The sequence below is a fragment of the Emydura macquarii genome, unplaced genomic scaffold, assembly GCF_026122565.2.
Source record: "Emydura macquarii macquarii isolate MOO-44397 ecotype Brisbane River unplaced genomic scaffold, CSIRO-AGI_Emac_v2 contig_2680, whole genome shotgun sequence".
Classification (NCBI taxonomy): Eukaryota; Metazoa; Chordata; order Testudines; family Chelidae; genus Emydura; species Emydura macquarii.
In genome coordinates, this window is record NW_027132817.1 from 1,975,913 (window position 1) to 1,991,682 (window position 15,770).

At 37.3% G+C, this 15,770-nt stretch overlaps 2 protein-coding genes across 13 annotated transcripts in view; both read right to left on the reverse strand.

The window, feature by feature from the left end:
- The window catches only part of DST (dystonin), a 453,158-nt gene that overhangs the window by 74,559 nt on the left and 362,829 nt on the right, over positions 1-15,770 (reverse strand). For 9 of the 12 annotated variants that reach the window (XM_067565502.1, XM_067565501.1, XM_067565500.1 and 6 more), the window contains 8 exons: positions 10,481-10,642; positions 9,289-9,459; positions 7,319-7,485; positions 4,967-5,126; positions 4,401-4,727; positions 4,143-4,227; positions 2,636-2,877; positions 897-1,103 (listed from right to left, as the gene is read on the reverse strand). In XM_067565502.1, coding sequence (XP_067421603.1) covers positions 897-1,103; positions 2,636-2,877; positions 4,143-4,227; positions 4,401-4,727; positions 4,967-5,126; positions 7,319-7,485; positions 9,289-9,459; positions 10,481-10,642 — 1,521 coding nt within the window. The remainder of the gene's footprint in view (positions 1-896; positions 1,104-2,635; positions 2,878-4,142; positions 4,228-4,400; positions 4,728-4,966; positions 5,127-7,318; positions 7,486-9,288; positions 9,460-10,480; positions 10,643-15,770) is intronic. The other 3 variants (XM_067565495.1, XM_067565496.1, XM_067565494.1) reach the window with 1 other exon arrangement.
- On the reverse strand, positions 13,026-14,357 carry LOC137164620 (uncharacterized). The gene has a single exon (XM_067565525.1). The coding sequence runs from the start codon at positions 14,355-14,357 to the stop codon at positions 13,026-13,028; it is 1,332 nt and encodes a 443-aa protein (XP_067421626.1).

Genomic DNA, 15,770 nt, shown 5'->3' on the forward strand with positions numbered 1-15,770 from the left:
TTATAAATTACTTATAACCTTAGGATCCCCAATTACCATCAACCCTCATAAAGTCAGCTTCCACAAAGTTTTGAAACTATGCCATACATATTTTCTGCTTGGCTGAAGCCAATTCTGTTTGTTGGTGCTATTGGCAGTGGCAAAAATTTCCATTCATATTTTCTTGTCTGTAAAATAAACTTCTGGCAGAAATTGGAGAAGTTGCAGCTCTGCTTTCTTTCATCACCAGGTAGCTAGATGTGAGACCATGCAGATTTACACCCATGAAATGTGAGGGCCAATTCTAAATAATTTACCCCAATTATTTTCTAAGCAAACTTTAGAAACACACACACACACACACACACACACACACACACACACGTATATTCAACAACTTAATTCTTGCACCTGCATGTAAATGAAACCATTAACTCAGTCCTGCAGTGCAGCTGAAAATAAGCTGGTCCAACATGTTAGCTGCAGAAAATAAAAAAGCACAAGGCCAGATCCTTAGCTTGTATAAATGGACTTCAATGGAGCTGCACTTATTTAAACAAGCTGAGGATCTGACCCATATTGTAAATATTACAGCATAAAATGTAAATGGTACAGAGCCTGAGCCTGCAGTCCTCGCTCAGGCAAACTTCCACTGAAATCACCACAGGATCATGCTCACAATGATTCTGTCATTTGTGTCAACAACGAGAAAGATGGCTACAACAATGTACAGGTTAGCTTTGCTCTGAACAGTGCACTTGTGTCTGAACAGTGTAGTCACATTCTATTCAAAGAGACATTTAGTTACTCAAGCATAACAAATGTACGGCGACACTGTTAACAAACAACCTTTGTTCAGGTAGAGTCCTGGAGGCAAACTTTTCATTGTCCAAAGAACAAAAACTGTTTTTTAGTACCTGCTGTGATCTTAGAATGGCAGCATCAATCTCCTCCACCTTCTGATTTAAAGTGTCGCTCACTAATCTGTACCGCTCATTGTCCTCAGTTACCATTTTGTCTAACCCCTCTCTTGCCCTCCATGGCACCAATTCCAGCAAAGCACTGCTGACTTCATTGAGGGTGTCCAATAAGCCTTTGTTGTTCTTTGCTTCTTTTTTCAACTCCTGAAAAAGGACATTTAAAGTAAACATGCCAGCATAAGAGCCAGACACACACAGCTTGCACATGCTTTTATTCTTCTGTCTACTCTAAGAAGCAAGAACTGGAACATTTTCCAAGCGAACAAAAGGGATAAATTGGCACACTTATTTTCAGCTCAGTTACATTAGCTTTTGTTATTGTTAAGTTGTTTGACAGAAAAGCAGGTGATTCCTGAAGGGAAGTTTCTACAGAACACAACTGAAATATATTCCTCCAGTCAACATGGTAGACTGTCATTATACAGCTGTCAGTCTCTAATCAAGCAAAGAGAAGAAACCTAACACATATTCATTGCACTCTGCAACCCTTTTTCTATGGAACAAACTCACCAGCAAGTAAAATCAAGTGTGAAATAAAGCAATATATTATTTAAATTCAAGTGAATTTTTAAATGAACATTTGAATTAAAGCCAATCAATCAAAATCATGACAAGTACAGTGAGAAATGAGCTTTTTAATCCCACATGCAACCATATTTTTATCTTATGTTATTTTTTATTCTGGGTTTCTAAAATAAGTGTGCTTATTTAGTAATTTAGTAACCTATTTCATGAAATGGTGTTATTAGCGTTCTATTAACACTATACAGTTTCTTTTAGAATAATATTTGTTATTAGTTTGAAATTAAATACAGGCTCTTTTCCTACTTTAAGATGTTTTTTGTCTGTGACACAACTTAAAAGAACAAAAATAACTTTGTTTGACAATTTAAGAGTTTTCCCAGGGATCAGTATAGCTTACTGAAGTAGAATAAAATGTAGCTCTTCTGTTGTGCTGATAATAAACCTCAGACAAATCTCATCAGTGACTGCTAGAAAGAGATTGTGATTCGTTACTGTTTTAATTCTAGTCAGAGAGCTGATCTAGTGCCAAATTAGGATCATTTGCAAGACTCATAGACTCCAACGTCAGAAGGGACCAATATGATCATCTAGTCTGACCTCCTGCGCAATGCAGGCCACAGAACTTCACCCGTCCACTTCTGTAATAGACCCCTAACCTATGACTGAGTTATTAAAGTCCTCAAATCATGGTTTAAAGACTTTAAGATACAGAGAGTCCACCAGAAAGTGAGCTGTGCCCCATGCTACAGAGGAAGGTGAAAAACCCTCAGAGCCTTTGCCAATTTGCCTTTGGGGAAAATTCCTTCTCGACCCCAAATATGGCGATCAGTTAAACCCTGAGCATGTAGGCAAGACTCACCAGAAAGACACCCAAGAAAGAATTCTCTGTAATAACTCAGAACCCACCCTGTCTAACATTCCTTCACATGCCATTGGCATATCTACCACCAGTAGTCAAAGATCAGTCAATTGCCAAATTAGGCTGTCCCATCATACCATCCCCTCCATAAATTTATCAAGCTCAGTTTTGAAGCTAGGTAGGTTTTTTGCCATCCTCCAGCCAAATAGAAACTAACCTATTTAACTACTTAAAATCTTTACATGAAAAATAACAAAGCAATTATGTACAGTTTACAGCTTTTACAACATACTTTTTGTCTTTCTTGTGCTTGGCTTAATTCTTCTCCCTTGGGGATCTGAGCATCATATGAAAGCAATTCCACCTCCACTTTGTCAAGCCATATGCAGAGTTCCTCATGGGTGGACTGCAGTTGACCTGCAAGCTGCAGAGCCTGCTCTAAAGTCTTGGATACATCAGAACTCAATTTAGTAATATCTTTGTACCTTGCTTTAATGCCTTCCAATTTATCTTGAATTATTACAACTTCATCACCTAAAATTTCAAAGGGATATTATTTCACATGAATGCAAAAAAAAAAAAAAAAAAAAGCAACCCAAAGCAAAACAAAAAAATCTCAATACTAATTCATATATTTATAGTTTCTAATGTGCAGATTGACTCAAACAAGACCCTTGCACTGATCCTAGGCTGGTGTAGATTGTCAGCTGAAGCCAGTGGAGTTATAACAATTTACACCAACTCTGGATCTGTCCCTCTTTCTCTTACCACTACAAACTTTGCAAAAGTGGAGATCAGGACCCAAGCTTTCAGGATTGCGGCCATCTCTAGTTTTATTCTTTGGAGATATAAAATTGGTCCTTGTTCTCTTTTTATTTAAAAGGCAAATATTAAAATGTACATATCTTTTACCCAAACGCCTCCTTAAATTCACATTCATTTTTATACAGGTTGACATAGGTTATAATAGGTTGACAACAGATGTGCAAGAATGGAGCTTTAGAATACCAAATGGTATTTACATTATTTACAATGTATTTATTAATTATAACTAACTGATAACCAGACTCATGGAATGATTTGAATTATTCTTTGAACTATGTCATCTAATTATCAATCACTAGACACACACGTAGCCTAAAGGTCAAAATGAAGACACACTTCTGTAATAGACCTATTGCAATATATTTGGATTTTACCCCACAACATAATTTCAAACTGGACAACAAAGGAGGGTTTTCCCTCTGTATCTTTGAGAGTTCAAATACTTGGGGCACAGGAACATTTAGATAGATGTTCCTCTGCAGACCAGACATGCTGTGTACAACTAGTATTTCCCACAATACTAGCTCTGATCTGGAGGATTCAGCCTTTCTAACAGCAAAAGATAGCCTAATACCTTCATTTCTGGGCTTCTATAGAGAAAAGGCTCTGTCCTACGCCTGTAGTCCTACATCATGAGTAATGTCTATAACGTGATAGTAGCAGCAAAATGGAAATTCACTAAAACAATTTTCCATCAACAAAAAAGATCAATAAAAATCAAAGTCCAAATTCTGTCTGGCGAAATGGGGGCAGCTCCATTGATTTCATGCCATTTTGCTCATTTACAGCAGCAGAGAATTTGGCCCAAAGACATAATGTACCTGGACTTCAATAGTTATTAGAATAAACAGTTACATCAACTCTATCCAGTGAATAAAAGCTAATATTTATATGCTTCATCTTATTTTTCCCACAAACACTTACAAGTATGAGGAAAAGGCTGATAAAATCATTAATTTCCTAAAAGCTCTCACCTGTTGTTTGCTTGAGAAGCTCTAAGCCATTTTGTATAGCCTGATCGACATTTTGTTTTCTGAGCAGAATCTCTTCCTGAAGCACCTATGAGAAGATACCATTTGTGTGAACATACAGGTTACAGATCGAATTACTTGTAGTTTAAATAGTTATATCACTTTTCAATTTAAATATATTAATGAGAAATAAATAAATGATAGAAACAAAAATGAAATAAAAATAAATAAATGAATTTAACAGAAAAGAAATAAAAATACCAGCAGCTCAGCGTGTTGTTTCATGAGTAAGTCTGTGCTGTAATCTTGGACAGACAATGTGCTCAGTTTGTCATGTACTTCATTCAGCCAGTTCATCAATTCAACTTCATCTTCCCCGAAAATCTGAGCATTGCAATAGGCTTGCTGGAGCAACTCAGACCTGCCGTTACTCTTCTCTTGAATCTCAATGTATCGGGCTTGAGAAGAATCTAGCTTTTCCTGCACCATATCTTTATCCTCTCTGGAGCTCATAGTCTTAAGAGACTGACCAATGCTAATGGCCAGATGTAAACTTTTATTGCATGTAAGGATGTCATCTTCTAACGCCTAAATGAAGTTTTTAAAATAATAAAGAAAGACAGAAAAGAAAAACGGACAACAGAAAATACAAATGGAACTAAAGAACAACAGAAATAAAATGGATTTATTGTCAATTATAAATAAAAATGTATCAAATTTGGATTAATGGGGTAAAAAAAAAAAGAGTTCCTAGTTCTGCTGTACTTCACAAGCTCACATAAAAAATTCCCCATATGAATAACACAAATGTCCAGTTAATATCTTACTTTATGCTGAGAAATCTGCTGCTGCAGTTTAGAAGACTGTGTTCCAATGGGTTCAGAATTTGCAAGCCTTTTCTCAGTGGTGGTCAGCCACTCAACCAGTGGTTCTAAAGTTTCATGGAATTGCTGTGCTACCACTAAGATACCTTCCAACTGACGATTCCTATAAACATGCCAAGATAAAGGTCATTTATGTGACAAAGTACGTGTGAGATATTCAATAAAACCCTTCATCCTCTCACCACTACAAATAAAATTCTACACATTATTGTAGAAGCCAGCCACAAGCTGAAACAGATACATGTCTGTAGTACAAAAAGAAACAAAATGTAAACCAACAACTATATAAAAGCACAGTTAATAAGACAGACTTCAGAAATCATATTAGCTGAAGAAGAGATTCAAATACTTGATAAATTTTACAGCATTCATATGCATTTGGTTAAAATAATCTAAGGCTCTATTAAGCAAAGCACTTAAATACAGGGGCTCATTTTTATTCAGGAAAGTGCTTAAGCTTATGCTTAAATTTAAGCACATGCTTAAGTTCTATTGTTTTCAATGGGACTTAAACATTCACTTAAAGGTAGGCACACACTTAAGTGCTTTGCTGAATCAGGGCATGTCATTATGCTCACTCCAACCTGTACAAGAATTTCTTTAAATAATTTCTCAGTGACGTGGTATGAACTATACACTCCCAATCCTGCACCTCCTTGTTCAAGTTAAAAAGTCTCATTTTAGTCAGTGCCAGAATTATCTTAATATAAGGATATAAAGCAAAGTGGCAATACCTGCAACATTTCTGAGATTTCCAACATTTTTTAGGAGATTCTGTTCTATTGCTCTTTATACCACCCTGGCAAATATTTTTCTCAGTCCTGCTCGTCTATAAATTTCACCCAAGGCAAACTATTTTAACGGTTTCTATCTTTAAGACTTTAGAAAAATTCATCCTGTGTTAAACACCAAGGGCTACTTATGAATAATGGTGATTCCCTCCTAAGAAAAAGAAATATGTCTTTTGTCAAAAGAATTCTGGAGGCAAACTTGTATCTAAACAGATGGACTGGACAGACTTGATTTGATTTGAAAATAAATATCACCAGACTCGTATGATAATATTAAATTGAATGAGATTAACATTTACTTCAGTTAATGAGTCATTGAACCTTGCATTTTTTTAAACACAGAATTGTATAATAGCTTATTAACTGAACCTACTAATTTCTTTAAGTAATCAGGTTATTTATTTATTATTAATTATTATTAAGTATTATTGGTGTACAGACGAGGGCTTTACTAACAATAAGGAAGATGGGGGCAGCCAGAAAGATTAGGAAGCATCAGAGGTGCCCAGACAAACTTAATGCTTGAATCCCAACCCTCATAATACAGTATACAGATAAAAGAATGTAATTGTTAGGCTGCATAACACTATACATTTAAACCCTTTTCAGTCTTCCCTTACCACCCTTTTTGCATCTGTCTCTCCTTCCCCACTTTTGTGCCTTCATCCATGCTGTCTCCTATGTTTACAGCAGCTCTCTTCTGCCTCTCATGAACCAAGAGACCTCCTGTCAAAGACTCTTTCTGGAAGCACACTTCTTCTGCAAAGCCCTTCAAACACTGCTCTCTCCCAAGACACTTGCACTATTCATGTTAACTTGTCTTCCTGTGTGCTATGTATATCTGAACTGAATCATGTTATTTGAATTCAATTGTAAGCTGTTTGGGGAAGGAACGGTATCATCTTATTTGTCTGTACAGCTCTAAGCACACTGATGGCACTACTTTTTACTTTATTGGGAGTTGAGGGAGCCCAGCATCTTGCATTAGGAGCTTAGCAACTCACAGGATCAGTACCAATAAGCCAATTCAGATAACCCTGACTTGAAAGAGAGAAGTGTAATATCCTCCATTTATAGCCACATTTCAGGATCTTAGAGTTCTAAGGAACCATTATATTATTGAAAGCGGATTATGTGCTTGGTGCCACACAGAACAGAGAAAACATGGGGTTTCTCTACCAAGAAATTCATATTCTGCCTATACTAATGCAGATGCATTGGCCCATTTAATCAGAAGATATATGTGCACTAGATTATCATGTTTTAGCTTTTCAGGATAGTCAAATTTTTTTGTAATAGCTAATGACCTGTTCAAGCTATTTTCCTTTGTCTGTTTTTACTAAGCAGCTTTATATATACGATCATCAAGTCACAATAAATTTTATATAGCAGCAAGAAAATAGTGCTTATGAAGTCTCAGATTGTGAAGTTCCACATGCTGCTTCTAGCCATCTATCCCTGGCTGAACCCATATTTCTCAAAGGAATGAAAGAATTTCAAATACCTTGTTTCAGCTTTACTGAGCAATGCATCCCATCTACTATCCAGGAGACTCAACTGTTTCAAGATCTTCACTTTATCAGCAGGTTCTGCTGACTCTGCAATTTTCTCCCCTTCACGCTTGCTTACCTCAACGGTAGGTCTGCGGTCATCCAGTAACCTTTGGAGAAGCTGGAGATAAAGCAATCAAAAATCAAATTGCTAGGAAACAGCTGAAGCTACACCCCGCTGTAGAGATGTAAGGAGGCAGATTCCGTAAGATCTTGTTAAAAATGTATGCTTTGCTTAAAAGGACAATGACAAAGAAATATTGGATGCTTGTATTACCATGAAAATACCAATACTGTAAAAAGAGTTAATTATGACTTGAGCTAGCTAGTTTTTTCTCTGAAAGTTGCAACTGGTAGAGGTCCATCAAGTCCTTGCCCCACAAAAGACCTTTCCCTGTAAATGAATGTATTAATTAGTTTTTGTGTGACGAAGATGTGTGGCAGCCCTCACTGGTGCATACGCACATGGGAAAATGTCACATTTAATATCCACTGTGAGTATTTGCTAATGACAAATTATTATTACAATTTGTGTAAGCGTTTATAGAAAACTGCATGTTTGCTGAGGTTCAATAATGTTCAGATAACATATATATATTGGGGGGGAGGGCTTGGAAGGATTAGATGTTTACCTGTGAATGTTGATTTCACCTTACATACACAAATAGATGAAAAATATTTCCATTGATAATAACTGAAATTTACACACAGAAAAAGAGAGAAAAATGCTGCTTGAGAATTTATTGGAGTTTGATTTAAGGATATTGTTTACTTCGTATATTTTGACAAGTGATGCAATTTGTGTTTAAATGGTTAGAAAGCTTTAACTTTTTGAATCTCAACATCTACTGTCATTAATTATTGTCTGCCCCTGCATCATGTCCCACAGTTGTGAAAATTTAAATCATAATAAAATGCATATAACCCATAAGTTTGTGCAACTGAATATTTAAATCAATAAAACTTGAAAAAAAATGCTGTAAAATACACTGATATTATCTGTCAAAATTATATAAAAAATAATGTAATTCCACTGCTCTGATCATGAACAGTGACATCTTCCACTGATCACGTCTGGGTTGCCTGAAAACTGGGTTCACTGGCATCACCCAGTAATTTAGTTTCTCTCCCAAGAGTCTTCTATATTTCTGTATAAAACTTGAGGATGCAGCTATTTTTTCCACCAGTCCTTCATTGGCTGGAGGGACTGCACCTCTCTGTCTCTGCAGTACTTGCAGCACACAATGCTCTATTGCATGCTACAATCTGTAGGCTTCGTAGCTTGTGCCTCTGTATTAAATACAAGGGTGACTTTTAAATTTGGGCCATATTGTAGAATTGCATGCACTGGTTTGGTCCATGAACTGCATTATGCCCATTTCCTCTCTAGTTACAAAAATTCTAGAAGGGATTATAACCAGCACATACTATTGCCAACACTGGAGATGACCAACGTTGGGGCACCAGCATTCCGGCTGAGGATGCAAAAACAATGGGATTTAGGTGCGTACTCCATGCTGCAGGATCAAGCCTAGAATGTTTAGCTCCATTGTTTGCAAATATTAAAATGAAAATTCTATCCCTTCTCATTGTCTACTTCTCCAGTAAGCAAACATTGATTTTTTTCCTCCTGCTTTGTGTCTGAAGTGCCTTGATTTTTTTTTTTTAACGTGCTAGATTTTGCACTTGCATCCAAGTACAGATGAAGGAAAAACAGAGCCCAGTTTCTACAATGAAATGTCACACCCCTCCACATAATTCCAGAAGATAGAGTATGGAAAGCACAGCTGCATTAAATACTTCAATAACTTGATTGTAATACAGTACACTTGAGCAGATTTTCTGCTTCAGTGCAGATGGGAAATGCATTATCATCACTGAAGCAGAAAGAGAATCTGAATCTACAGTAATAAGTTTCACTTACTTTCTGTTCCTGTATCTGGGCCTTCACAACTTTGAACTCAGCAGATGGGGGTTTCTGATTGGCCACTAGATCTTCCGTATCAATGAGCCAGCTAAGCAGAGATTCAAGGGCATCCTGGAACCTTCCACAGTGTAAAAGAGCTTCTTGCAGCTGAGCAGCTCGTTGAGCAACCTGAAAAAAAGACAGAAAGGGTATTACTCACTTTTCCTTTTTTCTCCTGCTTCTGCCAATTAACTGAGGCTTGAGATATAGTGGTGTGAAACGTGCCTCTGCAAACTGCATGTTTCACAATAGCTTCCTTTAAAAGGACTAAGCCAAGGACACCAAACTGTACTCCTTATTAGGGACTATACTCCCTTCATAGTCTAAAAGGTATGGAAGGAGAGGACATACCCATAATCATGGACATCGGTTGCTCCACTGTATTGTTGCTCTTGCAAGGTGGAGCCCGTGACAATATTGCACCCTTTCTGCCTCCTACCCCTGCCACCTCCCATTCTCAATGGCTGTCCCAGAATTGGTCATGGCATAGGAAAGATACAAGGGTGAAGTTGCTCCTCTGAGCAGTGGTAACTTACAATGCTTAAAGCACCATAAACCCTGATGTGCTTTAAAGGGAACATGACACTGGACACACAGAGCTAAGACCTATTGCTGCTGAGTACACTACTGGGAAATGCTCAGATACCATGGTGAATTGCAGATACGATAGAACAGACTCTCTGATGCCATGGTGCATTTGAATATATAGAACAGAAAGAATCACAATGGATGAAGGAGAGAGAGAAGTGACTAAGACGTGGCTAAGAAAAAAACATATAACTACTTTTCTCATGTGTGTGTCTCACCTCCATCCCTTTTCCACACAACTTGGGCTATTAAACTCCCTGCTCTGCATATATAGAAGGGAGTAAAGAGTCCCGAGGGAACCATTTGTGGCTAAGAATGCCAGGAATAAACTTACAGAAAAATGGACAGAACTGTGGAAATGACAACCATACTTTGGCAGCTATTGACACAATTTTTTTTAATAGAATTACAAAGAAAGCTACTGTGTTAAGGTAATAGAATCAGTGACTATCATGAACATATTTGAATTTCCTGTATTTTGAAAGATGACAGCAAATAAATAGGGAAAAATAGAAAACAAAGAGGGTAAAAAATTGAATTTGTGAATATGCAAAATAATAACCTTCTTATTGAGAGTCTTCCATCGGGTGTTAACATCTTCAAGGTCATGCTCAAGGTTCTCAGTGCTAGCATTTTTAGCGGCACTTTGAATAAGACCTTGACCTAACCAGTTTACCTCCTGTTGTTTAACTAGCAGTGGTTCGATCTCTTCTTTCTGGAATACCTGCAGGTGGAAAACCAAAGGAACATCTGAACTATTATGTTTGATAACATATGGAACATAAGCAACTGTGATATGGATACAGGGAGTAAAATCTTATGGAATGTACCAAACTTAGTACTAATATTATTAAAACTAATATTATTAAAAAGAAATTATATTTAGTGACATAAAGAACATCCTAAAAACAATCAATGCCATTAAAGTGAAAATAAATATAAGTTGACAGTACAACACCAGCCAACCATAGTACTGTACCTCTAAAAACCAACTGCTGTTTTTAGAGGTACAGAACTTTTAGAGGAAGATTTCATGTAAAACTGGGAAGTGAGCAATCACGCTGGTGTGATTTCAGCTGGGACACTGGGATAAATTCAGTCCTGATGTAGACAGTGCAATTTCCACAGTGCAAACATGCCTGCCTTTATGAGGCATAATGTGGCCCATTGTATGCAGTTCACATTAACACAGTTCAAGAGGACGATAGAAAAACTAGAGCACCTACAAAGAAGGGCAACAAAATTGATACAAGAACTCATGAGACAGTGGGAGACACAGCTAGAAAATAATAAAGCAGGCTCAGACAGAGATCAACAGAGTCCATGATAAAGTGACGATATAAAAGTATGTAAGCAAGCAGAAGAACTGAAAACTAACAATATACCTCAAGGCAGGAAATTGGACAATGTCTCTGAAGGTTGGACAAGGGGTAAAGTCTAAAGTTGAGGAAGGAAACATTTTAGATTGGGTTTTAGGAAATGCAAATGAGTCCTGGAATAGGGAGGTGGGTGCGGCAGCACAAGTGCACATAGCCATCATTATATTATTATAGGATAGCTCTGCAAAATTCATGGGCTCTATATAGAGCCAAGAGATCTTTCTTGGTTCTATTCTCTATGATTCTATTATTTAAGCTTTGCAGACCCAGACTATTATCATAGTAATACCAGTGTAAATTCGGGCTAACTCAATTTATTTCAGTTGAATTACTCTGAAGTGACTCCAGTGTCTGTGAGTTCAGAAACTGGCCTAAAGCCTCCGAATTAATTACAGAGACAAGCGAAAAATAAACGGATGAATAAACAATAGTAAAGAATGCTCAACTTTTGACCCTAAATCCTTCTATAGTGGCATTCAGTCACAGTTTTGTTTTAGGATTAGTGCTTTCAACACAACCTTCTTCAGCTTTCTGAAAAGCAGGAAGCTCTTTCAGCACATCAGTTACTCTCCTTTTCTGGCACTAAGAAACACTGTGGTGAATTATGTGTTTTAAAGAGACAGATATCAGGTAGCTGAGCAAATTTCTACATGCTTGACATGGCCACTGTAGAGGCTGCTGCAGAAAATACACTAAGCACCTGCGAGAAAGTGCTGGTGTTTACACACACCTCCCAAGACCTTAATCACTATGGACAAGCAAGCTGCAAACTCTGTACAACACAGTCTGTTGAATATTTACAACCAGCAACAAGCTGGCTGCTCCCTTTTGCTGCGAGATAAAAGAAGAGCAAGCTTTTTTTTTTCCTCTCTTTTGGGATAACCACTTTATATATATTCCTTTATATTCCAAAACTCCTTATCTTTCAAAGGCAGTGCAGTACCACTGATGGCTGAGCATTTCACCCTCATCTGTCCTTTAAAAACATATACACTCTTTACCAAGAGAAGCTTAAAATAAATGAAAATGATCTTTGAGGGTAGTATGCCAGAACAGTTCAGCAACAAACCCTGAAATAGTTCAAACATCAAGCAAAATGAGCAGAAAAAGATTAAAGGCTTGACGATCACCCCTTACTTATTACAAAGCTTTACTCTTTACTTTCTTTTCTCTTCCACCACTCAGAAAATGTTATACGATCTCGTGCCTGTAAAACACCACAATAACTTCAGATCTACTTTTTTGGCATGTAGCTTCAGAAAAAGAGCTTCAGTGCATGCAACAAATCTTTAATCTATGTACTTTGGAAACCACAATAGTCTGATACCGTTATTTGTACCTTTCTGAGTAAGACTGGTCAAGCTGAATAAATCAGGCAGAGCTGTCACTGAATGGCATTGCCTTTAACCACAATTTGTGTAAAAGACTGAATGCTAACATCAGTGCTCAGTGGAAGCATTCCAAATGAAGAGTAACAAACACCATCTGGACAATAATAGCCCTGCACCAAACAGCTGGAAGTAATCAGCCCTGCCAGAAACTGCCCCTCATTCATTTACTAAAGTGACTATCTCACCAGTTTCTGACATCTTATAATGTGCTATGCAAATTATGCTAGTAGCCAGATTTTCTTAGTAAATGAAAAAAAAAATTCTAGCTGCAATAATAATTCCTGATCAGAAATTCTACCAATCACTTTGATGATAACAAAACAAACAGTTTTGGTTTTTAGTGCAATGATTCCAAGACCCTTTTGTTTTGTATTACCTTATTAGACAATAGACCATTACAGACTGTATCCAAGGTTTCTCTGGGGGTTCCTGTAGTCCAGACATTCCCTTTCATTCTCATTGGGTTAGCTTGTGGACAGTTTATGGTATTATCTAACTCCAGTTCCTGAGCAGAAAATGTTGTTTCAATTGAGTCTGTATGTGTTATACTAGATTCCTCTGCATCAGACAGAATCTCACATTTTGCTAAATTTGTGTCGCTAGTATTAACAGCAATATTTGCATAATACATGTCTAAATGCTGAGGTGCATCAGCCACACAATCCCCTTCTACCATTGTCACGTGTGTTTTCACTTCTTCAACTCCATATTCATTTTCCACTTTTTCTTTGTCTGAGGTAAAATTATTGTTTCCTCCATGACCTTGGAGATGTTCTTCATCTGATATGATGCCCTCTTTGAAAGAGTTCTGTGAGTAACAGGATTTGGTCCCTGTCTCCTCATTTTCACATTTCTGAGGACTACTTTGCACTCTTTTTTCAGATTGTGAAACATCATGCAAAGTCAATCTGCAGCTCTCTTCAACAGGGGCACTACTGCAATCCAGCAATGGGATGTGCTGTTCACTATTGGAAATAGCAGGAAAAAATTGTCTAAATTGATCTACTACATGGATATATTCTGCAGAAGATATACTTCTGATTTGAGTTTGCTCCCCTGCTAATAATGTGTCTTGTTTTTCTTCTCTTTCTGTTGGAGGGCTGCATAGACCAGAGTCATCCTCTTCTGAGGTGAGGGAATTAGTACCCCATTTGCACTTGCCTGCTTTTGCTATATCTGACCTATCAGCAGTTTCAACAACTGAGCATTCACTTTTATTTGCACAGTCTGCAAAATTGGGTGGAACAAACATTCTCCACGATCTCCTATGTTCTTTCTTTTCTGTGTGAGATTTTATTTTGGGTAATCCAGCAGTTCGAATTATATCACTATTCAGTTTAAGTGCATCAAATATCATTTTTTCATCTAATTTGTTAACTTCGCGACCTCTGAGCTCAAATACGCTGGAAGAAGTAAGGGCACCATTGGGACACAGAGTACTAATATCCAGTGTTCTATGACTATATGGTAAAGTCCGATCTGTGAAATGTCTTGAGGAGAGGCTGCCTTTGGACCCTGAATCAATCTGTTCATTCAGTCTCACTGTGTCATAGATGGACCTCTGAGGAACATAACAGTCTTCAATATTTAGATCTTCATCTTCCTCACCCTTCCCTACACAAGGAGGATTTTGACGTAAACAGTCCGGCCTGCTAAGCGGCTTCCCCATTTTGAAAGTGTTTACAGAAATATACTGCTACGCCTCTGCTTTTAGGAAGTGTGACATAATGAAAAACATGAAAAACATTATTGAGCTGAACAATTACAGTCAACTTGCCGTTAGCACAAAGATGCACATATGCAAAATATATATGTCATAATTTATGAGGTGGTTAAGGTCATAATCAGTGCACCAGTGCAAAAGCAACTATAGCTTTACTAAGCTGTGGTTTATTTAATTTTTATTTTAAAATATAAAGTGCTTTTGTAAGTAAGAAACAGAAGTCTTCCAATATCACAATAAAAGAAAACAAAGCAAAAACCCCAAGTGTCTCAAAAATGCATAACATTCCACAGAACGTTCCATTTCTTTTTGCTGGTCAAAATTTGTACCTTAAATCTCCAGCTTAAGCCTTCCAAATGAATAAGCATTATAGTAGGCAGCACATTATCTTCTGTAGGTGACTGATTAACTTTAATCCATTTAAATGGTTTGTAGAATTCCATCTCCTTTTATAAATAAGACATGGTGCAGAAGTTTAAAAAGAAAGATCACACAGTAGCTGTGTATAGTTTAGACCAAGGCACAAAGAAAATCTTCAGGGAAAAATAAGTTAAATCCAGAATAGTAAGAATAATAAAATAGTCCTTTACTTTTTTTTGGCAGTAGCTCTAAATAACCTTAATCTGAAAGGCAGTGTATTTTCTTCTTGTACTAAGCTTCTTTGTGGCGTATTCAGAAGTTTCATAGGAAAACAGAGTTTTCTAGGTAGCCAGGCCAATGTAGTCAAACAGCCCTTTAAACTAATACTTAGAAAAGCAGCTTTTTTAGATTCATTTTCAAAATATCCTCCTGGAAAGTTGTTATCCTGTTTAAGGCAACTGCAGTGCAGAATAACTACAGCATTTCTTTTCCTAAGGCACAGCAGATTTATGTTCCGTTTAAATTCAGCAAGACTTAACTATAAACTGTAGCTGGCAGACTGTGGTCACCGTTTTGTCTTCATTTTGAAGTGCAGCTGTAGAGAAGAAGGCATAAAAGGAAATCCAACAATGAACGTCTGCATGTACCATCCAGTGTAGCCGATAAGCTCTCCAGCTCTCCCTGGTTTCTTACGAACTGACAGGCATCCTCCCAACACTGAGCTTAAAGAACCACCCTTTTTATTCTTTAGGCAACATCTGCTACTATCCCATTCGTTCTCAGAGTATTACTCTGGCCAAGCATTAGTAGGTGCCTGACCTCTTAGCTCTACCCCCTTATGTTTTCGGCCCCACATGATTTAACTTCTTAGTCATCTTTTCACTTTTAACATTTGTCTTGTCTCTGACACAGACTGAGCTGTTTCAGTGGGAGGAACCTAGAAACTCAGGATACTAAACTGTAACAAACTCGCTAGTGGTGACATCATGTAAATCAGAA

Bases quoted from the DNA above. Each gene is read 5' to 3' on its own strand.
- LOC137164620 (XM_067565525.1), bottom strand. From the start codon at position 14,357: ATGGGGAAGCCGCTTAGCAGGCCGGACTGTTTACGTCAAAATCCTCCT.